The 27,705-nt window shown below is 38.0% G+C and overlaps 1 protein-coding gene across 2 annotated transcripts in view; it reads right to left on the bottom strand.

Annotated features, from left to right (window-relative positions):
- The window catches only part of LOC306891126 (transmembrane protein 132C), a 142,526-nt gene that overhangs the window by 85,634 nt on the left and 29,187 nt on the right, over positions 1–27,705 (bottom strand). For both annotated transcript variants that reach the window (XM_079451156.1, XM_079451157.1), the window contains exon 2: positions 15,034–15,922. In XM_079451156.1, coding sequence (XP_079307282.1) covers positions 15,034–15,922 — 889 coding nt within the window. The remainder of the gene's footprint in view (positions 1–15,033; positions 15,923–27,705) is intronic.

Genomic DNA, 27,705 nt, shown 5'->3' with positions numbered 1-27,705 from the left:
ATTAAAAGATTGGTAAAATCATAATATTTGAATAAAGTGATCCTAAACTTTTGCCTGGTAATGTATGCTCTGAAGTTTTCACAGCAAGGTAGGACGCTGAATTATGAATAATCTCAGAAGTCTAAAACACTTGAGATCTTAAAATACTTGTAAATCTTATTAACCCTGTGATACACAGAAAAATGCACATTGCGTACAGCTTGGTTGCACAGACCTCTATGCAAGACTTTCGATAAACTAAAAGGTTGAAACTTTAGCCCTCCAGAGTTTTGCAACGCTGTTAAAATGCAATTGGAAATATTTACTCATGATTTGCTGAATAAAATGGTTGACAACAAATACCATAATTTCTTCTAAAAAAACAATTGCTAAAACATTGAAAAGTCAAATACACTGTTGTTAAACATGATTTCCAGTCTAATCTCTGCAATTGTGTTAGTGACCATGCTTTGTGACTTTGGCTTCAAACTTTAAATATTTCCTGCCAAACTTGTACTTTTAACCCAAATCCAGCAAAAAAACTGATATTTAGTCATCTTTTAAATGTGATCTATTGAAATAGGAGTTGAAAACTTAAGATAAACTCTACTCTCTGATTTGAAATTTCATCTCCAGTCCAATGGCCATTTGTTGAAACTAAGCTGCCAAATCGTCTCATTCTGACATCAGCAATAACAATACGCAAACCTATGTCCTCCCACGCTGACACATCAACACCACCTATTCAATGTTCAGAAACTTGGCCTGCCCGGTCATGAAGTAATGAGGAGGAAGTACGACAGTTATTACATCAACAATTGAAGGTCCTGTCATCCGTTCTGTGTTACAGTAGCCTATATTGGATTTCTTCTTACTGCTGCTAAATCATACGGAAGCCTGTGTGTGTGTGTGTGTGTGTGTGTGTGTGTTTGTTATTATTCAAAACCAAGAGAAGACATAACTACAGTTCTCTATTTAAAACAGCCCATAATAGAATGTTGATGCTGTCAGGCAAAGAGTCAAATTTTATGTAAGTACTCTACTTGACAGCTCTCTGGTACTACACAAAACACACACAACATCCACCCACACAGCCTATACCATCCATTTGATTTAAAAACATTGTTGTCTGAGAGTGAGAGAGCTTGGTCTTTTTCTCTCTGCTGATCTTTTTCACTAGGTGTGTGTGTGTTCACCACTAAATGACAGAAGCGCAACAAAACAACATTTAAGAACTGCAATAAAAATCATACACAGACACACACTTCCTGTGCATCTTAATTGTTGCCTGTTTGAGTGATGGCAGCGTTTAACATTTAAGAAAAACAGATTTGCCATCTTCGGGGAAAACACTGTTCTCTCCTCTTTCTTTTTTTACTCCTTTACACCCCCATAAACTTATTGAACTCTTTTTTTCATCAGCATAAATGAAAAGGCAATCACATGCTGCCTAACTATCTATTGTTACCAGTATTCTACTGTTTTATATAACGTTCCCTTACCCCACCCCTAAGAGCAAACTTATTTTAATCAAAAACTTCCTCAGGGATGCTTTATCAGACTTCTGAAAGACAATATATATCCATAAAAACCTCTCTGCGGCAGCAAATACAGGTGCAGAGAACCGAAGCTACAGAAGACGACAAGATTTCAGTGTTTTAAAGGCCACTGTACTGAGAGACACCACTAAACACACACACACACACACACACAGCTACTGTCTTCTTCTTTTGTGTGCTCTTCCTCTTCCAAATAATGCAAATAATGCCTTGACATGCATATTCATGAGTTCTGAGATGCATGCTGGGATACCGGACAAGAGGAAAGAGGAAAACTAGAGAACAGAAGGAGCTGTCCAAGCAAAAACAAAAAAAGAGAGAGAGAGAGAGAGAGAGAGAGAGAGGACACTGCTGGTCTGGGTGATACTCATGCATTTGGAAATACTAGTTACGCTCTTCTAACACACACACAAAGCATTTACTTGGAACAGTAAAATGACAGTCCTGACAGTGCAGTTTTCTATACAGTATTCTACGGTTGAGTTCATTCATTTAGCGTTACAAAATTTTTGTATTTGTGCATTGTTTGCCAACTCGGCCTAACAGTCTTTTGAATGATCAAACAAAGCCTATTAATATAAAAGTTGAAGAAATTGTTATGAACGTGTTTTTCTATACAGTTTATACAGGTAGTCACGTCTTAAAGCTAATGGCTTTTTATTAACCGTCTCTACTAACTCGGTTGAAAAAGAAGAGTATTACAACATTATATCAATATACAGAAATCAGCTGTAAATTTCATTGTGTTACTCTTTGATCAAGGCTGCAGTTGCCATTAACCACAATGTATGATGTTTATTTTCTATTCAAGCAAATCCTGCACAATACATGTTCTTAACCAACCTACCCAGACCAATGGCAAGGGGATTTCTACTTCCCATACAGACCTCACGCTGTATTGGAAGTGCTGATGCTGTGGATCAAAGGAAAAATGGATCTAAATTGCATGACTCTGGGTTCACAAACCAAAAGGCAGAAGATAGTGAGATCTATACAAGATCAGAGTGAGAGGCAGACCAGTTACAGACTCATTCGCTGAAAATCTTTCAGTCCAGCAGCTAAACTGCCAAATGCATGAAAATAAAGAAGCAGGAAATGAAACGGTAACTTAACTTCCATGAAAGGCCAGAATTGTTCTGCAGTGCACAAGCACCATGTCCAAGACATTTAAATACATTTTAGACATTCAAATCAGATAAAAAGCATCCGTTTCAATCTATTGAGAAGGAAAGACTTTGTTCTAGCATGAATGGGTTTGTTACAAAGCCCTTTCCATTCTAAAGCAAACACAATTCAACACTATGAATAAACACAATTAAAGATTACTCTTATTAGAAAACTTAGTTAAGGATTTGTAGGATAAAGGTGAAAATAATTATGTGTGTGGGTGTTTGATCCTACTCAAAGAAATAATTTAACTCCAAACAACCTTCTTAGAATATTCCTAAAGCACAATACAAAGGCCAAAATCAACCGTCCAACAATCCAGTCCATACAACTCAAAATTGAAATGTCACACCTGAGAAAAACTAAACGATAAGAATGGGAGTCGCTCCCCATGGCTCTCCTCTATTGAGGTGAAGGACAATTCCTGTTCAGAGAGATTCAGACGCAGGCCACACAGACAATCTTCACATAGTAACAGAATTATTTTCACACACATTTACGTTACTTTCCATTTACAAGTAATAACCACATTCTAAATGCACAGTTCATGAATGCATTTTAATTACAGAGATTCAAACAAGATCTGTTTAGGCATTCCCTGTTGTTGGATGTGTTCCTATACCTCAATAACTGCTAGAGCACTGTGTTAGCAACTCAAAGGTCATTGGTTCGAACCCCAGGGGACACAAATGGCAACAAAAACAATTATAGATTGAATGCACTGCCGCTTTGGATAAAAGTGTCTATCAATTGCATAAATGTTAAACACACACACACACACAGTCTACAACAGTATAGTCAGACATGACTGACTAATAACAGCCAAGCAAAAGCCTTCAGAATGACAAGTGTTTGTAAATATTTTCATCACAAATCCTCCTTGTAATTAACAAAGGCCTGTTCTCGCACACACACACACACACACAGTGTTTTTTTTGCTATCATGACTTCTATTGTTTTTGCACTGAGCTGATATTTTCCGTCCCTTGACTCTAAACTAAAAATGTCAAAACTGCAGAAAGGCTTGTGTAGGACATAATCTAGTTTGTTTATTAAGTTGTTTTCTTCAGAGCGTCTGTTGGCTGGTCTCCACAAAGAAAACAAACCTGACTCCCACACACACATGTATATACTGTATGCACCGGTTGAGAAGTTGACAAATGTGTTTATATGAATTTTGGTTTTAAACGGTAAAAAACGGTGCATAAATTGATCTCTCTCCTTTTGCGTGGGACAGTGATGGAAGCCGACGTCTATATTGATGTTCAGTAATCTTCTAAAAGCTTTCTGTCTTTCCTGACTGTAATTACACAGACAGTTTGATTGTGTTTGCTTCTCTTTATTGAACTTTTCCTTCAGAGAGTCTTATTGTGATCCTATTCGCTTATATCTGCCAAAACTCCCCCGAGCATCCTACTCTGTCTTTTTCTGAAGCCTCCTATACCATTATACTCTTTTATTGGCTGTTACATATGGCTCTGTGTCATTAAACAGACCAAAAGCACCTTAAAGTACACTAACCACATTCACTTAACCACACATTCATATCTGGCAGATGAATTTACCCAAAGCGATTTACAGTGCATTCCAGATATAGACTACATGGTAACACTCTAGTATAGGGACCAATTCTCACTATTAAAAAAAAAATATATATATATATATATATATATATATATGACCGGCTGACCGTATTCTACATCCCTAATCCTACCCAATACCTAAACAACTATTAAAGGGGAAGTTCACCCAAAAGTCTACTTTGTTTTTTTACTCACTCACTCACATTACGTCAAACATGTTTAGAGAACTTCTGCCGTCTTCGGAGCACAAATGAAGATATTTCGGTGACATCCGGGAGCATTCCAGGCTTCCTCATAGACATCATGGTTAGTTGTTGTCATGGTCCAGAAAAATACTTAAGACATTGTTAAATTTGTCCATCCGTGCACACAGTGGCTCAGTTGAATTTTTTTGCTTTATGTGCGAAAAACTAATCAAAATACAGAGTTTAATCTATATATTCTGTGCTCTCTTGTCAGTGTATGAAGCGAATTCAGGAGAGCACTTCTTCTTGAATGAGTCAGAGCGCCTGGGTCCAATAGGGGCAAGCCTCATGCGGCGTTCAGCGTACAAATGCCTCAAAGTGCTCTCGTCCAAGAAGACGACGAAGTGCTCTCGTGAACGCAGGCCATACACTGACAAGACAGAGCAGAATACATCGATTAAAGTCTGTATTTTTTTTAAGTTAGTTTTTCGGACATAAAGCATTCTCATCGCTTCAAAACAAATCAACTGAGCCACTATGAGCGGATGGACCAATTTAGTACTTTTCTGGAGCTTGACAACAACTATCACCATGATGTCTATGAGGAGGCCTGGAAATCTCTCTCGGATGTCACCTAAATATCTTAATGCGTGCTCCGAAGACACCAGAAGTTCCCTACACATGTTTAACGTCATGTGGGTGAGTAAAAAAATCACACAAAGTAGATTTTTGGGTGAACTTCCCCTCAAAAAAGCACCTAATTAGGCGTTTTGTTTTTGCAAAAAAAATCGTAGCTAATGGTTTATTAATAGCCAGAATTGGATAGTTGTGACCAACTACATTTGTGAATCCAGTCACATTTCTCAAGCTCTGTCTAAGAAGTTTATTTGGGATCTTGAGCCAAACCATTAACAGTGACTCTGACAGCAAAACAGCACCATTTAAATAATCACCTCCCATTTCCTCTCACACTCTCCTTGTCACAACAAATGCAAATACAGACTTCAGCAAACAAAACACAAACAAAATCACACCATCAGACTCACATCTTCCACGTCAGTGTAGTTAAAATCTTCTCAAGGGCAGAGTGCGTTCGACATCACAAACATGTCGCCAGACGGAAAACTTGTCATACAGAATTCAGTCCAGACAGATTTAATTTCATGGAACCACAAAGGGAAAGTAGGGGGCATCAGAAGCCAATACACCTGTGGGACCAACCTGAACCTTACAGCATAATACAACTCACACACTGTTTTCACGCACTGTTCTCTTAGACCTTGAAAAAGGGGTGAAATTTCATTGTACAGAGTGACAGAGCATGGCTAGAGAAGAGAAGGATGACCAGATCTGATTCCTTCTCTTTCCACACACAACATCAGCTCAGGAGCTCACGAGACTAAGCCGAAGTGATCTGACAGGTTACACAGTCCTGCTTCAAAATGTCAAGGGGTTTGAGTAGACCGAACAAGTTAGCTGGTGTTTTTCATCAGGCTGACCTGGAATTGTTCAACGTTTTCAGTAAGAACTAGTGAAGGATCTCTGTCAGGTAGAGGATTAGTCAAACCGGAGAATCTCTGCTGTCATCACACTTTCGGATAAACAAGCGGACAGACAGGAGAAATGGAAACGAGTTGTATGAACTGACTGCTTCTCTCCCAGACTCTGATAATCTGACTGATAGATGTGATGCCACTGTCTCTCTATATTAATAGTCCTGCCAGACTCAAATGTGCACAATAGTAAGATAGAAAAACACATCAATTTTAGTTTAGTATGATAGCAAGTATAGCTGCATGTAAAGAAAACGAAAGTGAACTGAAACAAATCAGTACCAGAAAAGCAGGATTGAAACCTCTATCCATCAAGATAATCCGTTTCCTTTCTGATGAATTCCTGCAAATAAATACATTTCAAGCCCTGTTGTCTTAAACTGAAAAGTTAAAACTTGTCTGTCTGTGTTACACTGATTTATAAACACATGTTTGTGTTTAATGTAGTTATGACATCACACAGACAACAATTGTTTTCATACATGGCTATATATACACACACATCAATATTTCGTTGGACCTCCTTTAACTTTGATTACGGTACGCATTCGCCATGGCATCATTTAGATAATCTTCTGCAATGTCGCAACATTTATTCCCGTCGAGAGTTGCATACATTTTTCGCCAAGATCTTGTAATGACGGTGGCAGAGTCGGACTGCTGCGCAAAGTCTTCTCCAGCTCATCCCAAAGATTGTCAATGGGTTTAGGTCTGGACTCTGGCTATCCGTGTGTAAAAATGATGTATCATGTGCCCTGAACCACTCCTTTAGCCTGATGAATCCTGGCATTGTCATCTTGGAATGTGCCCATGCCATCAGGGAAGAAAAAATACATTGATGGAATAAGCTGGTCATTCAGTATATTCAGGTATTCAGCTGACCTCATTCTTTGGGCACAGCAAACCCAGATCATAGCACTGCCCAGGTGGTGATTTATTTGTGGACGGGCAGTGCATATTCAACATTACCACACACAAGCAAACTCACTTAGCTATGAGCTAAGATATATGATTATATAAAGCCAAGTATAATTAATAACTCACTGTCACTCAATTCCTAATTGAAAACTTTTGCAATTTTAAAAATTGAAAAGGACGTCCCCAAAGGGAGGTTTTGCCAGATTTAGCTCACATTTTTTGGGACATTTTTGCCTCCAAGCTATACGGTAGCTAACTACACACACATTTGCAATAAGGGAGGACTTTAGCTCTCTGTTTCGGCATCCAATTCTAGTGTTAATGTTTGCCATTCCATATCCCACAGTGCACCAGTGTTGCGCCTGCCAACCAGTGTGGCCTAATGTTCAAGCACCCACCACTTTACCTTCATAAATCTCTCTCTCTTGCTCCCTCGCTCTCTCTCCATGAAAGTGCGTCTTCTCTCTCATCCTCATTAGCCGACTCTAAAATATTCATTCGAACAGGCACTGAGCGTCATTAGTTCCTGTTAGAAGACATGAAATATACTCAAAGAAAAAAGACACAGACCTACAGATCTCTAGGGAATTGGTCCTAATGAAAATGAAATCCTACTTGGGATTTTTATTTCATTCAGCCTCCCTATACACAGACAATTTTGTTGATTGGTCGTGTGAGCATGTGTGGTCGACCTGACCTGTTCATTCATTTAGAACTACAGAAAACGCTACGTTCTAAATGTGCGTGTCTTTGTGATTAAGTTGGGTCGTTGATGTGATAAGTGCAGGACTGCTGGGTAATTATGTTCAACATGAGAGGTGATCGCAAGCTAAATGTGTGTGTATGTGCATGATTACGTTAAACTGCGAAGATGATGGAGGGTCAGGAACGCTTGTGGCTTCCCACCTGTGCTGAAGCTTGTCTTATTACCCGACTGGTCTCATTCTGTACCGTTCTAATCTCGAAAGCACTTAGCGTGGCGCTGCGAACAAAAAGGGCAAGACCCGCGGAGAAAGAATGTCTTAAACAATCTATCCGGCAACTTCACATTTTTTCCTACCAGTTTCACTCTCCCTAACCAACACACACACATCCAACCCCCAGAACAGCCAGGAGCTTGTGTCTGATCTCCATGAAAGGTGAGGGAAATAATTATCTGATCTCCTGCTGATTTTGTAAGTTTGCCTGCTTACAAAGAAATGAAGGGTCTATTATTTTTATGGTAGGTTTATTTCAACTGACAGAGATCTAGGGAAACCAGGTTTTCACATGTGTCAGAATACATTTTAGTCACTTTTTTAAGTTTCTTGGCTGTCGCTCAGCAAATTGGAGTTTAAGCCTCATTCACAGATTTTCTATAGGACTAGGGTCTAAAGACCGGCTAGAACATTTAATGTGCTTCTCCTTAAGCCACTCTTTGGTTGTCTTGGCAATATGTTTATGGGTCTTTGTCATGTTAAAGGCATATCCACGACCCATGTACCCGTAGCAGAGAAAAGCCCTCAAGCAGTATGTTTCCAAAACTGTGCTTCTCTGTAGGGATGTTGTTCTTGGGGTCCTAGTCAGCATTTCTCTCCCTCCAAAAACAGGAGTCAGTTTTGGTCTCAAAGCACTTTCTCCAAAGTCTTTTCTGAATCCTTTTTATGTTCATTGTCAAACTTCAGACGAGCCAGGCGGGCCTTCTTGGGCAGGAGGACCTTGTGGATGCTTCAGGACTACAATCAATTGTGGCATTGGCGTGACACCAATGGTTTGCTTGCTAACTGTGAATTTGAAATCATTAACAAGCTTTTTCCTTGTAGTTCTGGGCTGATCTTTAACCTTTCTCATGATCATTTAGGGTAATTGATAGTTATTTTGTATTTCTTCTATTTCCAAATAATTGCACCTACAGTTGTCTCCTTCTCACCAAGCTTCTGTTTGTAGCCTTTCAAGGTTCTTTCTTACGGTGACAGGACTAATCTGTGCTCCATATAGGCACATAACCAATCTGTGGAGCCAGAACTCTTGCTGGTATTGATCAAATACGTATTTCACTGACTGAAATGCAAATCAATTTATAACCTTTATATGAAAAATATTCCCAGATTTTTTGGTTGATATGTGGTTTCTATCAGTTAAAATAAACCTACCATAACAATTATAGACCCTTCATTTCTTGTTAAGTAGACAAGCTTAAAAAATCAACAGGAGAACAAATAATTATTTGACTTCTGATAGTGGGATTGAGTGCATTCAGTATAAATATATGGAAAGGAAAGAGGCCCCTGGAGGCATATGTAGCATTCATCCAAGAGTCAAAGCCATTTCATTCCATTCCCGAAGAACTACAGTATCTAAATCACTGAGCACACTGCGCTGGCTTGTGTACAAAAGAAAGGGGTCACGATAACGTGAATGCTTTAAAAGAGCTCTGCAAGCACAATTTAAGCCTAATGCTAGCTAGCCTGAAACGTAGAGTCCTGATAGTACCACGGTTTCAGACTCCATTGATGTACAGAACAAACAGTGCAGTATAATTCAACCGACCTTTGTGTTAACACACGTCTATACGTTATATTAATATTTAATTATGAAATAGTTAAGGGAGGTTCTCTAATCTGATTGGCAGAGCATAATAGTAAAAGTGTGCTGATATTTTGTATAACAGCATATCTGTGTGGTTTAAGTTCACCAACAATACCCCACTCTGGTTACAAATCAAAGGGTGAACTTGTTTTATGGGTTGGAAGTGAAATTAAGCCTTAATTTGGGGTCTCCTACTCATATTGATTGAAAATGCTGCCAGGAAATAAAATCAACATCATTAAATCAATATAGTGTAAAGAAAATGTGTAGAAAAACAAAAGGTAAACACAAACATTTTCAACAAAGTGGAAATGAAGGATGGAACAATCTGCTGACTTACTAAAGCTAAAGCCAAACATCTCCTGTTGCAGGAGGTTTCGCCCCAAATGCGGCCTATAGGAACATCCTGATCTCTAAAAGAACTTTGCTGATATGAGTCTTACCAGTGAACAAAAAAAGACACAAATAATGATGTTCCAACAAAAAGGAAAGCACACAAAGCAACTCAAGGTAGAATTCAAAGAAACTTCTGCATACTGACTACATGAAACTTCAGAAAGTACAAATCTAGCTGTAAGCTATATGAGTTCATGCCATGACAAAAGGTTTACCATTGGAAAGCAAACACCAAAGTCACATAATATAAAATCCATTTGAACATTTATCCTCAAGTTCTTTCAAGTTTAGCACATGAAGGTTAATGTCTGTAACTGTTGATGTGAAGAGGTTTTGCAAGCATGTGCAACCTCTGTAAAGGCTGTTTGTTGGCGTTTGTTTGATATGCCATAAAAGTCTGTTTACACCAAGCACAAAATTTTATGAATTAGACTATGCAAAAATGTACGATGCTAATAGATGCCACCCATCTGACAGCATAAATTTCAAACTCATTAACACAAAATATAACTTATCTGACAAAAGATTTTACAAATGATGCCACTCTCCTGAAATGATCAAATGGAAGTAGTGTGGAATGCAGTGTGACTTTCTAGAAGTATACAACAGTATTGTTGTGTGTGTTTGTATACCTAAAGGGGAGAAGTTTAAGATAAAGCAGATTTAAAAGGTCTGCAACCTTCCCAGTTCCTGCCTAAATCTAAAATGATCCCTACAGTCTTTCTCTCGCTCTGTCTTACTCACTTAATTATTTTCTCTTTCTTCATCTAAGTAACCTATGTATCTCTGTTTTACTTTTATCGTTTTAAGCTTGTGTGTTCTTTGGTGATGAGGTGATTTTTGGGACCAAATAAGTATTGCAAAACCTGAAATTAGCTAGATTGTGGGTGCCCGCTAATAAACGAACTAAAATAAAATAAATACGGTGACAATGTAAAAATGTGAGCTTCTGTGAGGCACTTTTGACTTTTAAAAACCCTTTTAATCAAACAATTCAAGGTCAAATTCAATAGAAAAAATATTTACTTCTATTTTCATTTACAATCACAAGTGCCTCTCTCACACACCATCTCCATTCAGAAACTTAAACATTGTCAGTGTGCAGATAGTATCTATATTCAAGAGCTTCCGTGAGCGTTAAGACAATTGTGTTCATGCACGCAAGAAAGAGAGAAAGCAGGGTGCCCTGTTTTTGGCTAAAGCACAGCTTTGTGAGGATGCATAAGATGTGTGGCTTTGTGGAATTAGTATCATAAGACAACCATCAAAAATGTCTTTGGCACCTAATGTAGACAAATGTGATGTTAGTATCATTGTCATTGATCAACCTCTGTCATTGTAAAGTTTAAGAGTTATATTGTGATGTAAGTTTCAAAGCTGGTCTGGATCAGCCATCCGCAACTGCCTGTAAATATCCTAACAACGAACAGATCTCTCAAAATTGGTGGCACACAAAGCATCATCTGAATGACTGACTTTAAAGATCTATGCAAAAAATTATATTGAATTCATACATTTGCTTACCGGTGTGTTTATTATCGAGCCAGACTAATATTCTGAGAAAACACACAAACTACTTCTTACTGGAATGTAATAACAAATTCTAAGCAGTATTGATTATTAAAATGCAGAAAACGGTTTAAACATTTCTTAAGTTTCTTGTTTTTAATTTGACATTTTCTATCATAGACAAAGTGTATAGGCAGGTCAAATCTGCCTATGCGAAAAAGGGTTCTTCAGATTATAAAAAGGTAAGAAAGAGACGGTTCTGTAAAGAACCTTTGGCTGAATGGTTCTTTCTGCAGGGTTCTACAGTGCGAATATTCAGATGCCATAGTGCAACTAAACTCATAACCTTCGCCTGATTAAGAGTTGTTCTACCACTGAAATAAGTTAAGAGACATTATACAGGTCGATAAACTAAGTGTTGCTTTAAATATGTCAACAGTGAAGTCCACACAGAATATAAATGCATAAATCCATCCCTCCTAATCCCACAAAATTTCCTGCACAAAATCAGCACAAAAACAAAATTCTGCCGATTCAAAACAAGATCAGCAGGTTTCAATCACAGGGGACGCTGCATCATCGTAATACGCCCAACCAAAATCTATTTAAAACTACAATTCTGTTAAAAATAAACAGGCCTAGCCTTACAAACTGTGTGAAAACAATACACATCTGTTAACTAGCAAAGATATGCAAAACAGTTAAGACAGCTGTGCTTACTGATTTGCGAACAAGTACTAAAATTGGAGAAATGCGGCAAATCATTTGAGAGAACTGTACATGATTTGTTCAACAAGCATCACATTACGCCGTGTAAATGAGTCTCCCATAATAACAATTTTTGACAGCTGCATAAGGCACACATGATGGAGCAAGACAGACAGAAGAGTCCAAAACCGATCGGATAAGATGTTCCATGCATTCGATGCATACAAACCCATAAATTCCTCCCAGACACACACAAACCAAAGTATCCCATCCGCCAGTCTGGCTATTGTCTTAATGTCAGTTTGTCTAACAGCCTCCCACAATACAAAGATGTACTGAAAACAAGCAGAGGTATTTCTGTTAACACAGAAAAGGCAAATTATAGCTCAATTTTAAAAGGTAGAGGGACCGCATCTCCCTCCGAGCAGAAAAAAAGAACTAGATTTCATTAAACTGTGTCCTGTTTTTACATCTATCCATCCTCTACAAGTACTAAAAGTACTTCACTAGTACATTTGTCTAGCTTACCTTGTACAGATATAAAATTTTAAAGTTACCTTTGTTTCAAAACTATTTGTATTGTACCCATTTAATTACACTGAGGTAATAATTAATTAAGTTAAGACTTTATTAATTTCTTTAATATTATTATAGAATTCTGATTTACTATGAACCAATGAACAGCTAATTCTAGCTTTACAATAATTGTAAAGCTAGAAAAAACACAAAAGCTGTTCCTGTGACTGGAGTTTAGGCTGCTGATCTAAAACTTCTAAAACTTTTCACAATGCGACAGAAGCACAAAATAAAAATATGCAAAGATTTCTTTGTTAGGACGATTCAACCGTCTACAGATGTATGCTTTCGAAGGCCCGTGTCTCTCCACGTGTACAGCGCACAAACAAGCAAAACAAAAACTACACAAAACTCGTTTTTGATTTTAGGAGGAACAAACGGGCCTATTTTTAGCTATTTCAATCTCCTCCTCGCAACAATGAGGGCAGAAATGTCTGCTTTTCTAGACAAACAAACAACGCTTGGCAGATTTTTCCCATCATGGGTAGGAGGAAAAAATTTCGATTTCCTCTATCTAAACAGATAGCAGGTGGTGAAATGAAAGACATCACACATCTTTTATAGACCCAAACGACACCAGCAGGAGCGTCTTTGATGTTCCACCATCGTTCAACTACAGAGACAATAGCATCTCCCTCTGCCAGCGTGTATCTGTCTATGTGCTGACGGAAGTTAATTGAGAAGGGAGAGACGTCTTCCATAGCGATTATCCCACAGATATTCCTAATCCCAGACACAGACGTAGAGATCTATCTTAGTTTAAGCATAAACTTTGTATTTTAATAGCAGGTCTGCCTGACCTATTAAAGTGACGTGCTTTCATAAATCAAACGCAATTACAACCCTGTGGACGTAAACATGCAGCCAAAATCGCTGACCACAGGGAAGACGCTGCGTTCTGTGCTACAGTATATGCCCATCGATACAACCTCAGCGCACATCTTCATCCATTTTAATGTTCCTCGTGAGCTGATGACTCAGACTAATTATTGCCTATTATAAAACTCAACAGCAGTGATGAGAGGAGAAGAGCTGGAACATGTACAGCAGTAGTCTGGAGATCTGCTTTGTCTGTGCCGCTGATGAATAAGTCTAATCTATCATATGTCTGGGAAAGCCCCAAGGCCTCCGGTCTGGAGTCCTGCCAGCGAGCAGTATTGGATATGCTACGCATATGTGAACTGTGATTTTAGGTCGCCAAACTTTTTCTGTGTGTGTGAAAGTTAGCGTTGAATGATGGGTGTAAATGTTTTTGTCTTTGATAAATTTAGGAAATGGATATTTAGGAAATGTGAAATCTGGTCACAATCTAGTCCAATATGCAGATTTTAGAATTTTTGGCTTTATAGTATTTGTATGGTAGAGATGATATTCCATCCATCCTCCAAATCCGCTTGTCCTCTGCCTATGTGTATTGTATAAAGGACAATCAAGCTATTGGAAATAAAGCATTGAGTATTATAATAATACTTATAAATTTACAATTCTAATATGCCGGAAGCAATAGCCTTGTGGCAAGTGCTCCAACATATGGTGCTGTTGCGCACCGCCACTCCCGAGTTCGAGTCCAGGCTCGTGGTCCTTTCCCAATCCCACCCCCTCTCTCACACACTTCCATTCCTGTCCTCTCTCTCCTTCTGCACCAATAAGGCAAAAAGGGGTTTCTAATAATATTCTAATATAAATAGCAATAAAAAATCAATAAAATAACAACACCAATAATAAACAGCGATGTAAATTAAAATAAAAACAATTCCATCAATAAATGATTAAATATTGTTATTTATTATCATTATTATTAAATATTTTAAACTTTAAAAAAATTCTCAATTTATAAATAATTAAAATAATGATAAACAGCAATGTAAATAACAATTCTACAATAAATAATTAAATTATTATTAGGCTATTAATTTTTTTTTTTTTTTTTTAATACTTTATACTTTTTTATTTATAAATAAAATTAATAATTATAAATAAAATTAATACTAATACATTCCCTAACACTCCACACGCTCACACTTCTTGTGTATAATGTGCATAATGTATACTGTCTTTTTTGTACAGTCCGTCTATTTATACTGTTTGTCTGCACTACATACTGTCATTTACAACCCAAGTTTGTATTGTCATACAATCGTCCGTCCATCTGCATTCTACTTTGTACGGTATGCACCCAAGACTTGTGATGTGACAATAAAAGTGATTTGGTTAGATTTCCAATCCAATTTTCATTGTCAAATCAATGTATTTCAATTCATTATAGCATTTTTACATCCCTAACATTATACTGTACTCATAAGACATCGTTCACAGGTGTGCGTCATCTTACCTCAGAGTAAACTGCTCAGTGGTGGCCGCAGAATTCATTAGCACTTGAAATCCAACAGTCTGTCCCTGTTTAAACGGGCTGGGTGGCACCACAATCTCTACATCGCTGTCCAGTCTGAGTCTGGTTTTGGGTTCTTTATTCTCCCCAGTGGCGAGAATCACCGTCCCAATCCTCTGCATATTCCCCTCCTGCACTATGGCCTTCCCTTGCACCCTACCTGCTACACATTCTTTTCTGAGGCCCTCCGGAGGAATTACGGTGTAGTGCAGCTCCACCGTGACTGGAACGGGCTCTTGCGTTCGTCTGCGTGGGTGAGGGGGAGGGTTGAACCAGCTCGTAGGGACGCCAAGCTGGGCTACACAGATTCCTAGGTTTCCTTCCAGATGGCAAGCGGCTGATACAGAACCTTCCCCAGGCTCCCGGAAGCCTACGACACGGACGCAAGGAAACAGTTCTGCGGGAGGATCCGCATCTTCCCACCTGTGTCCCGCCAGGTAAAACAACACCTGGATCTGTGAACGATCCGCTCCTACCCTCCTGGACACCAGGTGTGCTCTCACCTTCCAGCTCAATGTCAAGTGTGTTGAGGTGTGGAAGGAGCGAGACAGCGACCCCTGGAGGAGATCAGGTGGTACAGGCGTATCCGCGGTGAGATTGCCATAGCTACAGTTGACCGACAAGAGGGGAGCTGGTCCAGCATCGACCAGGTGGAGAAAGAGAGGCTCGCTGCGTGTTTGCAAGCTCCCATTACGCATCACTTCCTGTGTGGCCTCACGGAGAAAGAAGGATGACTCAGCACCCTGCAGCTGGCAGGACACGGGGAGATACGTGGGCAGAGAGGAGGAGAACCTGGGTACAAGATCACTACCTCCGCTCCTGCACTCGCACACTGCAGAGAGAGAGAGAGAGAGAGAGAGAGAGAGAGAGAGAGAGAGAGAGAGAGTAATCAGTGTGTTTATTTAGTTTCACGGGCATTTCAGAGCACATTTCAGATGTGATTACAATGCAAAATAGCTTTCAATTCTCATTTAAAGTGTCCCCTGGTCTTTGTTTTATTTCATGCAATGAGAGCTTTTATTTACAAAGATTCAAGAGGCACAAATGAAATTAGGGCCAAGGGTCTTTGGAAGGATAATTGTGTGTGTGCGAGCGTGTGAATAGTAAGTCAATGTTCTGAGTGGAACAGATGGTATAGTCAGGATAAAAAGACAGGAAAAGAGATTTAGATACAGAATGAGAGGATTTTAAAAATGTAATTATTAAAAAAGTAAACCGAACATACATCTACATATGCAGCAGATGCTCTGATCAAAACAATCTACCGCTTTTAGCTTCAAACTGTCATCAACTTAGAACTCAAAAAATTCTCAAAAGCTGTATTTATGTAACCAGATAAAGACTCAGAAAGACAAGCAAATTTGGGTGAACCGATAGGTGTTGGCCGATAACAGATTGCAGTGGCCCAAAGTCCCAAACCAAAAACAGGGGTACGTTATAACCCTCCCACCTCCAAAACGCATAGCATGGTCCAACGCAAAGGGTAATTTTTTAAATAAGTACTACTGGAGTGAAAATGTGCTTTGTGGATAAAATAATAACCTGATAATTCATATTACCAAAGAAATCAATGATTCTGTATAACGTTTGCTTTATTTTACTTCTACTTCATTTACTTGATATTATTTAGTCTTGCAGTTAGGTAAAGTCTTCATTTTAATAACTCACCGGAGAAGACAAACTTGAAAAAATTATATCCTGACAGCATCAATTCAGAATGATGTATTTTACCAAAGTTAATTCAGTGGAAAGATAATTCATTTTTACCCCATTAACGTTTCTTGTACCTGTTCTTGTTCTCATTATTGCCTTGAGCAATCACACACACTTTAAAGTGGAAATGAAGCTGGATTACTTTTACCCCAAAAACGTTAATCTCAGGGCAAAATGAAGCGCTGTATGCTCCCATGTACTTCCAAAGAAATACAGCAATATTGTGAAAAATTGTTTTTGTTACATTTCACTTTATGATTTCTGTGTGTTTGTGTGTGTGTGCAAGGTAATGGTTGAAGGACCTCATGTTTGTGCTCAAGGCCGGCTTCTCTCAAAACACGCCCTAAAAAGTCAAGACATTACCGAAATAGAAATCTGTCATTTAATGGACATTTTTATTCAAAGCAAAGGTCCCACAGGAGCAACTCAAGGCTAAGTGCTTTGTGCAAGGACAAAATGATACCACAGCAGAACTGTGACCTCAGAAAGCCTATCACGATCACCCTAAACAACTGTTGGATGAGAAACTATTCAACAGACTACACATATACTCGACTAGAGTTGTATTATAACATCATTTAGCAAACTCTAGTACCCTACACATGCAACACTCTTTCACCTTCCGTAAATATGTGGACTGACTGTATCCCAAATCCTTTCCACTTTATATTTACTTTCATTTATACGCATACATGTTTATAACAACTTGTATTTCATTTTCTTATAAAGATATTATATCTTTCCAAAACTAAACAGAACACGTGATGCTGAAAATGTAGAGGAACTGCCGGAATAGAGTCTGTATATTAGACTGAATGAATTGCAGACAACTGCATAAAAACAAGAAAAGAAAAGAAATATCAATAAAGTGTAACCTTACAAGCACATGACTGAATCTTCTCATGTGTGCCTATTTTTGCTAGGGATGCACCGATGTATACATTTTTGGAGGATAAAGATAATCATGATTCTTAAACATTGGATGCCGATAACCGATATATTGGCCGATAAACAGTATCTTGATATTAATAAAACATGTCCTAAAACTGAAACAAAAGGCAAAAAGTGGAAAACTGCTTTTATTTGAAAACATTCACTGCAGAAAACAAGGTAACCATTAGTTCTCTTTTCTCCCTGAAAATCATGTACCAAGCCTACTTTACACTGGATAAAGATTATTTAACCTTCAAACTTTCCTGGTACATTTTTATATTCAACAAACAAATGATAGATGTTCTTCCCGAGCAACCCAGAAACATTTTCTTAACAGCCACGAGTCTAACAGGTCTAAAGACAGAAAGCATTCAGACAGCAGTCTGATTCAAACAATATGCTTTTGTCCCTATAATTTACAAATAAATACTGTATCTACATCCTGCACCTACATCAACAATGTTTTGCTAATAGCAGTAAGTGAATGATTACGACAAAGACAGAACTGTACAGTATTTGAACTGTGCGCAGCGTACAGCTGTTATATATTATATATCGGCCTAAATTTGATTATCGGCCTATTCCGATAACATGAAAAATGACCATTTATCGGCCAGTACCGATATGGCCGATAATTTATTGTGCATCCCTAATTTTCGCCTCATTCAACTATAATAAATTAGAAAATATAGCCACAGCACATATTTTACTCCGCAAATGCTTCGACCTCGGCTTATTATAAGACAATAAAACTGTTACAATACAAAAATCACAGTTCCTTGATATGTTTGTTTTTTTCTTATTGGTTGCAAAAAATAAATAGATTTCACGCTGATTCAGGGAGTCTCATTTGCATGTTTTGAAACGGTGACAGAACAGAACGTAACCCAGCACCCTGGAACCAAATCGGAGGTTTATTACGTTACTTTATATCGCTGTCTCTCCTCAGGTAGCGCGGGTAATGCATGGTAGAGGTGTGAAAATATAATGAAGATTTTGGTACAAGAACAAGACTTTCAGAAATAATCCCTTCAGAGAGAGAGAAAGTGAGAGGTACACCTTCAGTGATTTATTTCAACAATCAACACTAGACAAACAAACGTAAGACCTTGTGGACCAAGCGTCTTGAGAAAGAAGAGCCAGAAAACAAGAGATGAAAGAAACTAAACAGCACGGGTTGGATGCATGTTGAGCTTTTCTATGTATCGAACCCCATGTCGAATTCTCTGAAGAAAACTGCGAACACAACTCCTTCTGTCCGTTCTCTTAACACTCAATAATCGCGACACAATCGCAGCACCCTATGCCCTAGAGGACTGCCCAAAAAAGAATTAAAAAGTGGAATGTTTTGTGGCGACCCTGGGGAGCGGCGATACTGCGGTCGCACGCTATAAAGCACGCAGCTTCGGCAGATGGAGGTAACATCGTCCGCAGAGCAGCGTCTCTCTGTGTCTCAAGCACATTCTTTATGATGCTCTCAGGGCTACAAAGCGGACCATAATTCTGACTCCAAACACCTCTGCTCTGATTTGTTTCAGCTGCTGGGCTCAAGGCTGACGATACCCGGCGCATTGCTAACCTTTCGCTTTCACTCCCTCTTTCTCACGCCACTTTTCAAATGTCAAACGTTTCTCACAAAGCCGATGAATTTACTGCGCCCCCTTAGATGGCATCAACCAAATCTTGGTGTTAAACACACATACGTATCCTGAAGAGTTTAACATTTTTATTTCACATTAATTCTCGGCCTTAAGCAGATAAAGCGACAAGCAATCAATTCTACCACTTTCATTTAGCAATTTATTTGTCTTTTTGAGTTTTTCATTTAAACATCTAATGTATGTTCAGTTTATCTCAAAATACCAGATGATCACACCACAATGGACTAACATCATAATTCTTTGCAAACAATTGTTCCCAGACTGTCATCAGAATTTCTGGCCATGCAAAAGTAATCAGTACACACCATTTCACAGATATAACTTCACAAAGCAGAACATACAGTTGGGCGTGTGTAGATTACTTTAGCAAAACTTCAGTGATTGTTATTTCATCCTCAAAAGCACTTGCTGTCTCAACCGTGACCTCTGCCTACACAACTTTGTTTTCAGACAGGCTGAAACATTTTTGATTCTGTGCTTTACCAAGAAGAAAAGGCTTCGCAAACAACATGGTCCTGGAACGATATTCGACCAACATTCCTCTCAACTTGTAATTGTAGTGATTTTAATGGTTTTTCAATTTGATTTGATTTCTACAACATTGTTGCAAAACAGCTAACAAAAACATTCTTTGCCGTTCTGAAGACGATCAAAATGAAAATTGCTTTATGTAGAAACCATGTTGTGTTTGGTGAGAGCTAAGGCATATCTTCAAAAGCTAACCAATCTTCATTATCCAGACTTTCTGGATAACAAACCATGATGTGAGATTAAAGTCACCAGGTTGCATCCACTTTTGAAGTCATCTGGCTCCTCATTAGCCTTAACCATTATCACGTCAAAAGCTGAAGCGAACGGCCCCTTAACTAAACAACATTTCACGTCAAAAGCTGAAGCGAACGTCCCCTAAACTAAACAACATTTCAAAGACACAAATGAGAGGAGAGATGAGACAAGGTCAATAAGCACAGCGCTTTGTTCAGGGACATCTGAGCATCCTATCAGAAAGTCTGAGAAACCCAAGTATGTGTCTTGACATTGTTTGGACAGTAATGGAGTAGATGCCTCATATGGTATTTTATGGCTGAATTCAAGAATTCTCCTCTGGCGTTTGTCCTTTGGCACATCATGGCAAGAGCAGCTGCATCTTTCTACTTCCAAAATCTGTGACCTTACAGCTAGAGTACAGCCATGTGCACACGCAAACACTCTCCAACTTCCTGACCTTTGCTACCTCGCGCGCACACACACAGTCTCTCTCACTCTGTATCAAAGCCAGACACGCCCACATCACTTACATCCGTAGACATCATACAAAACTCACAGGAGAAAACAATGAATGATTTATAGCCCGATTCAAGACATCATTTGGAGCCCTTCAAACACACACAGCGATGCCCAACCCTACTGGAAACTCTTCGGGTTAATCGGCTTCCTGCCTCCTACAGAGCGCTGAAACTATCTGACTCAGGGATGCCCCAATAACCTTTGACCTTTTCATAATACGTATAATGCCAAGACTATCCATCACAACTTCTCTCTGCTTCAGTCTCTATCTTTCTGTCCATCCATCTATTGTCTTTCATGTCACCCCTCACATCTGGTGCACTTGTTCGAGCTCCTTTTTTAATATTACAGCTGCTTCGCTTGTGTTTCTGTGGTACACGCAACAAAGAAAAACAAAAGGAATTAAGATTTGTCATTATGTCAACAGCTTTAATCTCACAGAATGCAATACTGAACAAATGCGTGTCTGAATGAGGGAATGAGTATAGCTTCACAGTGGGAATTTGTAGTGTTGAGTTTGGGTTACATCATTTCTCTAGACTCAAAGTATATAAAGGCCTATTGATACTTGATGTCAAACAGTGTTGGATAAATATATAGGTACCAAAATGTACAATGGCAGTTCCACTTGTTTGGTATATGGGTCAAAGTAATACCATGTTTTTTCCCATGGTACTTTTTGAAGTGCTTGAATAGCATCCAAATACAACGGTACTCATTTAGGTATTATCACTTTTTGTCAGTCAAGTGTATCTACAGACAAAAAAATACATTCAGATGAATAGTTTGTCTGAGAAATTGTAATTAAAAAGACAAACTTTGTGTGTGCAAAAAGAAACAATCCCTTTGTCAAATTTACCAAGAAAGGCTTACCTAACATATGAGAAGTGGAAAACACTGACATGCAGGTACTGGTGAGACAAAACAGAAAGCCTGGTGCCAGTAACAACAAACCACTCACAAAATTCAACATGTTTCAGTGCTACAATGACATTTCGCTGTCATCTTCTTGATTTGTTTTCTTTGCTGTCATTTATAATAATAAGTTTGAACAACAAAATGGAGTGGGACATTTTTTCTTTATGTGGATTAAACCCCTTTTTGTCAGGGTTAGGGCATAAAAAAAAAAAGCTGTCACATTAACATTTAGTCATTTAGGAGACATTCCCCTCTGATGTCCAAATGGACTTTTACAAAAGACAACAAAGAAAAAGCACCAAGAACATGAACTTCTAGTCGGGCAAAACAATAAGTGTCATAATAGCACCGCTAGATTTTGCTTGTGGCCAAGAGTAGCAGACACGCGTATGAGGTGTGCTGACTTTGATCATCACCACCTTGTGCAAATTGATTTGGTCCTAATTGAACATTTTAAGAATCGATTAAAATGTGCTGTGCAAACACACTTAAGGGAGATCCATCAGATTCTGAGCTGGCTCAAGCAGAAATTTACACTCAGGACTGAAGCTAAAGCCAACATTGGCACCCTTCTGCCATCTGTATTGTGAAGACTTTTAGAGAATGTTACAAAAAGACAATGTGACCTAGAATTATAAATAAACAAGATGATGAAGGAAACACAAGGATGTACACGGTCAGCCCACTTTTCGTAATCTACACTAAAAGTGTAATCTATATAAAAATGTGTACTACTGTCAGCAGGCATTAAACATACTTTCTTATGGATTTTTTTCATTTTATACAGTATACATATTTCAGGTAACAGGTATAGATCTCGGATGATGTATAACAATATATTGTGACACAATAAATCGTGATACAATGACCTGTGTCAACACATATACATCTAATGTTTTTTTTACTTAAGTGCTTTTACTGCTTTAAGCAAGGGTTTATCTTTCTTAACCCCTTTATTGTAATTTAGTAAAAGTTCAGTTTTATTTAACATCAACAAATTTTCACTCATTTACACACTAATTTATAAACTAATCAATACAACAAGCTGTATGTACAAAAATGTTAAGATATATAATGGCGAGCATATAAAGTTCAACCTAGTAGCATTTATAGTTTTGCCTGTAACTCTCAGGATACAGGAAATCAAATAGACTTTTTTTCTACACTTTGTTTCATTCTCTGTGTGAGTCTGAGTAATTTAGCCGAGGATCTATTACACTCTTCTCTCATGGGTCTCGCACACTGTGCACATGTAAACTTAAACCCGCTCCCACCAAAGGTGTGAAAAAGCAATTTAAAATGGCTGATGCCCACTGGTATGAGACATACCTCCAGAGTGGCGCTTAAACAAAACACACAGCCGGGGGTAAGATTGAAAAAATACACATCGGCTGCTTCTTCTTGCCAATCAAATTCCCTAATTGTGAATTCAGACTTTCACTCCGACTGCCCCATCACATAATGGAAAATACTGTCGATGGCATATTTTGTCTGTGTTTTTATTGCAGGGCATCCCGCTGTGAGTCACTCCAGGGGTTATAATTTTACATTTTGTCCACACTGGATGCGGCGCGGTGCGACATCCCATTAGAACAAGCAGTGTGACGCATCGCGCTGCGTACGGTGTAGACATGGTGTTACACTGCCTACAGTATGTATATTGATGGCTCTACAGGTTTTTGTTCAATGTAAATCTGGGCCCTGAATCAAGATATGATTGAGAATGTAAAAATGCCTTCAACATGCCAACAAACATTGAAATAATATTAACAATAATAATACAGCAACAAAATAAATGGACACTCAACAGTAAACAAAATGCAGCGAGTAACTCTTGTACTAGCAAAATTTGGCAAAACAAAGGAACGTGAAACTAATTTAATGACACTGCATTTATGGAAACTCAATGACCAAAATAGGTCTCACTGAGCATCAAATCACTGTAAAAAAACATAAAGTTTCTTCAGAACAAATTTAGCAAATTTTCATTTCAAATCAGCATTTCTAGATGTTTTGTGGCCTTTCGAGTCCAGTCTTTGTTGGATTTCAACAAAATCAAACCTCAGGAGTGACAAAGTCATCCAGCAGCAATATGAAAGACTAACAGCAGGACAAGACACATGAAAACTGTGATAAAAAAGGTTATCACATATCTTTTTTTTACTTTGCCTAAATTACATGTGCACGTATTACTGCTATTGCTTAAAAATACATATGAAAACTTTGCTTTGCAGTATTTCAGGTCTGCAATTTTCTCCCGTTTTCATTTTCTGAAAATAAATGCAAATAGAAACAGTATTTTATTTGAAATTTTGGAGAAATATTGTTAGTAGTTCACAGAATGAAACAGAAACTATACTTTTACCTAAAAACATTTGTTTCCATGGCTGTACAACAAACAGCTAGTGAAAATATTAATCTCTATTACCATAGTTTCAAATAAACCAGTTTTTAATAAGCCTGGTCTTATTTTCTTTTGCACAGATCTGTTCATGGTTTTCAAAAATGAGGACATAGCAGACAACCTGTCCATGTTGGCATCTAACTTATTTGGCATACCTCTATTCAGTGCCAGACAAATGTGTGCCAAAATACCTCAGAGGTGGACACAGCCTCCAACAACTAGATACTTTTTCTTCTACCTTAAAAAAATTAATCTGTCTTCATTGGTATGCACCATTATATCGTTTTATTATTTTCAATTAGCATTGTTTTCCCAACTGCCTGCCATCCATATTCCTGCCGTCACCCACCGGTTTAGAAGCACAGCTTAAAATAATTAGGCTTACCCAGTTGTATTTACATCTACACGTTTACAAAGTCACTAAATAATTTGACTTCCAGACAAAAATGAATAAATATCACTCCCTTCACATTAGTGTGTGTGTCAGTGTGATAACTGCCGTCCCATCATGCAGCCCGTAGCAGTTGATTCATAAGCGATCATAACAGACATCTAAATCAAACAGCTTCTTTGTCCTTTAGCGGAACAGTGAAGTGAGAAAGACAATGAAAGATACGCTGCCAATATATTTCGTGCTGTTATAATCTTTACAGTAATTACGCAAGACGGTGTAATCTTGCCATAATGAATGTGATTAGTATGTACGCTGCTGTATAAGATCGACACAGTCTGCCAACACTGGGCGGCTATCACTTTAGTCAATGTTGGGCCATTGAAAGGCCATTAAAGTCGACAACCAGAACACAAAATACTGTACATAAACAATCATCACTGAACAGAAGAGATCTTTTGCCGCTATATCCTCTAATATCTTTATTTAGCGCAAATACATTATTTTAACCCTTTCCTCTCCATGCCCGCTGCTTCTCTCCCGCCAAAGACACACCACATGAATAGCATCAAAAACCTGCTTATTTTAGCAACACTAGTGCAGACACACGGAGCAGGTAAATGGACACTCAACAGTAAACAAAATGCAGCGAGTAACTCTTGTACTAGCAAAATTTGGCAAAACAAAGGAACGTGAAAGTAATTTAATGACACTGCATTTATGGAAACTCAATGACCAAAATAGGTCTCACTGAGCATCAAATCACTGTAAAAAAACATAAAGTTTCTTCATTTTATAAAAGCAGAAAAATCGTTGTAAATATATTGTTAATTTCGTTATGCCCCCCGGTCCTATAGCTGCAAAACTGTTCATTCTGAACCCAACAGCCCACCCAAAATGTACGGGTTTGGCCTTTGTCGCATCAGTGTGAATTTGCTTTTAGACCACAACATTTAAAACCCCAACTCTTCTAACGTTCTGAGTGTAAAATTCTCCAGCCATCTCAGTATTCTGTACTAGAACTCTTACAGAAGCTGTAATTCACAAGGGAGAAATGTCCGAGCAGAACCGGAACTAAGACAGTCACTCTCTCCGGCCTTTCTGCTGGCTTCCACATAGATGAGGCTGTCATGGCACAAACAGTCAGTGTGTGTGTGTGCGTGTGTGTGTGTTAAGAGTAAAGAGAGACAGATAGACAAAAAGCAGCAGCTGTTCTGTGATAGATTTCCATGACCCGTCACCAGTCTTTAAAGTCAAACCATCAATCAACTCCTATGTGGTTTGACACTAATAAAAACAAGGCTCTTGTAAGAGATGCATTCTGTTTAATGTCATATCGATGCATTTGAAACATACTTCTCACATTTAATTGGATAAAACTAACATCAGGCTGTGAGATGATGAGTATTTCATAGTCAGATTGATGGGGCAGGTTTTTGTTTCAAGTATCAGGTATTTCTTATGTCTCTAATCCTGTATGGCCCCTGTCCAGCAGAGTTTAGCTCCAAACCTACTGAGCTACCTGAATCATTTTATCGATGTCTTGAGGGTTACTTGAGGATTACAGAGAGATGTGTTTGATTTGGGTTTGAGCCAAACTCTGCTGGACAGCAGCACTCCAGGAGTAGAACTGGACACTAAATTATCCGAATATTGAACGTACAAAACATTTTAATTAAAAGAACAATATCTAACCAATGACCCATTTTAAAGAAAAGCATAAAATGTACATTTGTGGTGTAAATTCCAACTATTTTGTTATGAATAGTATTCAATTAAATATTAGTATTAAATATTGAATAAATTGCTGTAATTTGTAGGTTAGGTTTTTCATGACATACATCAGCCCCACTCTAACAAAAAGAAATATGTATGACATATCGCTTATTGCTCCCTGAATTCTTTGTAAGTAGCTTTGGATAAAAGCATCTGCTAAATGACAATATAAATGTTAATGTTAATAAAAACTGAAATGTTTACAAGAAACATGTTTACATTAAAAGCGCCTGCAACATTCTTTAGAGAGTATCAGATATCTTTCTGCTAGATGTCAGATTAATAAACACAGCAGAACAGAACCCGGTTTGGAAAATGGATGGATATATTGCAGTATAAACAATATAGCAGAATCACACACAAGACACAAACGGTTGTTCGAGATAGAATTACGATGTGTTTTTCTTGCTCCTTTGGCCAAATGTGTTTCAAACAGCCATATTACAAGACAATTGCCCTACTTCTGCTTTAAGGGCTTCCAGACGGTAAGATCCAGTTAACATTCACAAGGGGCTGGTTAATTTTCCTACTATTGGGTCAAGCACAATTCATATTTTCACCCTAGAATATATGCTTAAACCCCACAGAATTATTAGAATCAGAGTTAATTGTTGACTATATCAAAGCAACGAAACAGTATACATCTTCTGTTGATTCTAAAGAGCATTGAATCTGGCAAATGGGCCAGTTAACTTTATTATATATATATTATATATATTATACAATACTTTATGGACAAGTTAAACTTTATTATTTTATCCAAAAACCCTTTCATCTACACTGTGAAATACCCAACAAGAACTGTAAAAAGCAAGTGCCTTGATAATTAATATAACTTGAGAATTTGAATCAATATGCTTCTAGCAAAATGGTATCATTTCGCCGTATCTAGATTGAATCTCTCTGCTAGGACATGATCAAGTGATGATAAATGGCCCAATTCACTGCAGAAAAGATTTCGGGGTCCATTAAATTAATGGTCTCTGGAAGAGCACCAGGTCTTGATTGATATGTGATAGAATGGACTTGAACTATGTTACATTTTTATGTCTTTAATAAACATGCCTTAAAAAATACTACAAGGAAAATACTCTTATGGTCTATATAACACTCCCAACCAAATGTTCTTACCCATTTAAAAAAAATGTAGTTTTGTATGCTGTGGTAGGCTATATGAGACCAGTTCTATTGCTAATGCTTTTTGTTGTCCTTATGTTATTCCAAATGCTTCCATTGTTTACCTCATTTGTAAGTCTCTTTGGATAAAAGCGTCTGCTAAATGACTAAATGTATTATAAAACTTGATGTTAATTTAAATTTGCTGCCAAACCAATAAGAAACTCATCTTCTATATATTATTAAACCAGATGGTCAAATAGAAGTTTGGCTTTATACTTCCGGATATGCCTAAATACACATTAACTACATTAACGAAACCGTACTGATCCTTGAATGTATAAATGTTTCCCTTAATGTGGACAAAGAAATCTTTTAAGTGAAAGACTACCTGCAATCTTAACCTCGGGTTAACC

This window comes from Barbatula barbatula (assembly GCF_947034865.1).
Source record: "Barbatula barbatula genome assembly, chromosome: 2".
Lineage (NCBI taxonomy): Eukaryota > Metazoa > Chordata > Actinopteri > Cypriniformes > Nemacheilidae > Barbatula > Barbatula barbatula.
The sequence above is the reverse complement of the archived record's forward strand: the minus strand, read 5'-3'. Positions and strand labels throughout refer to the sequence as shown.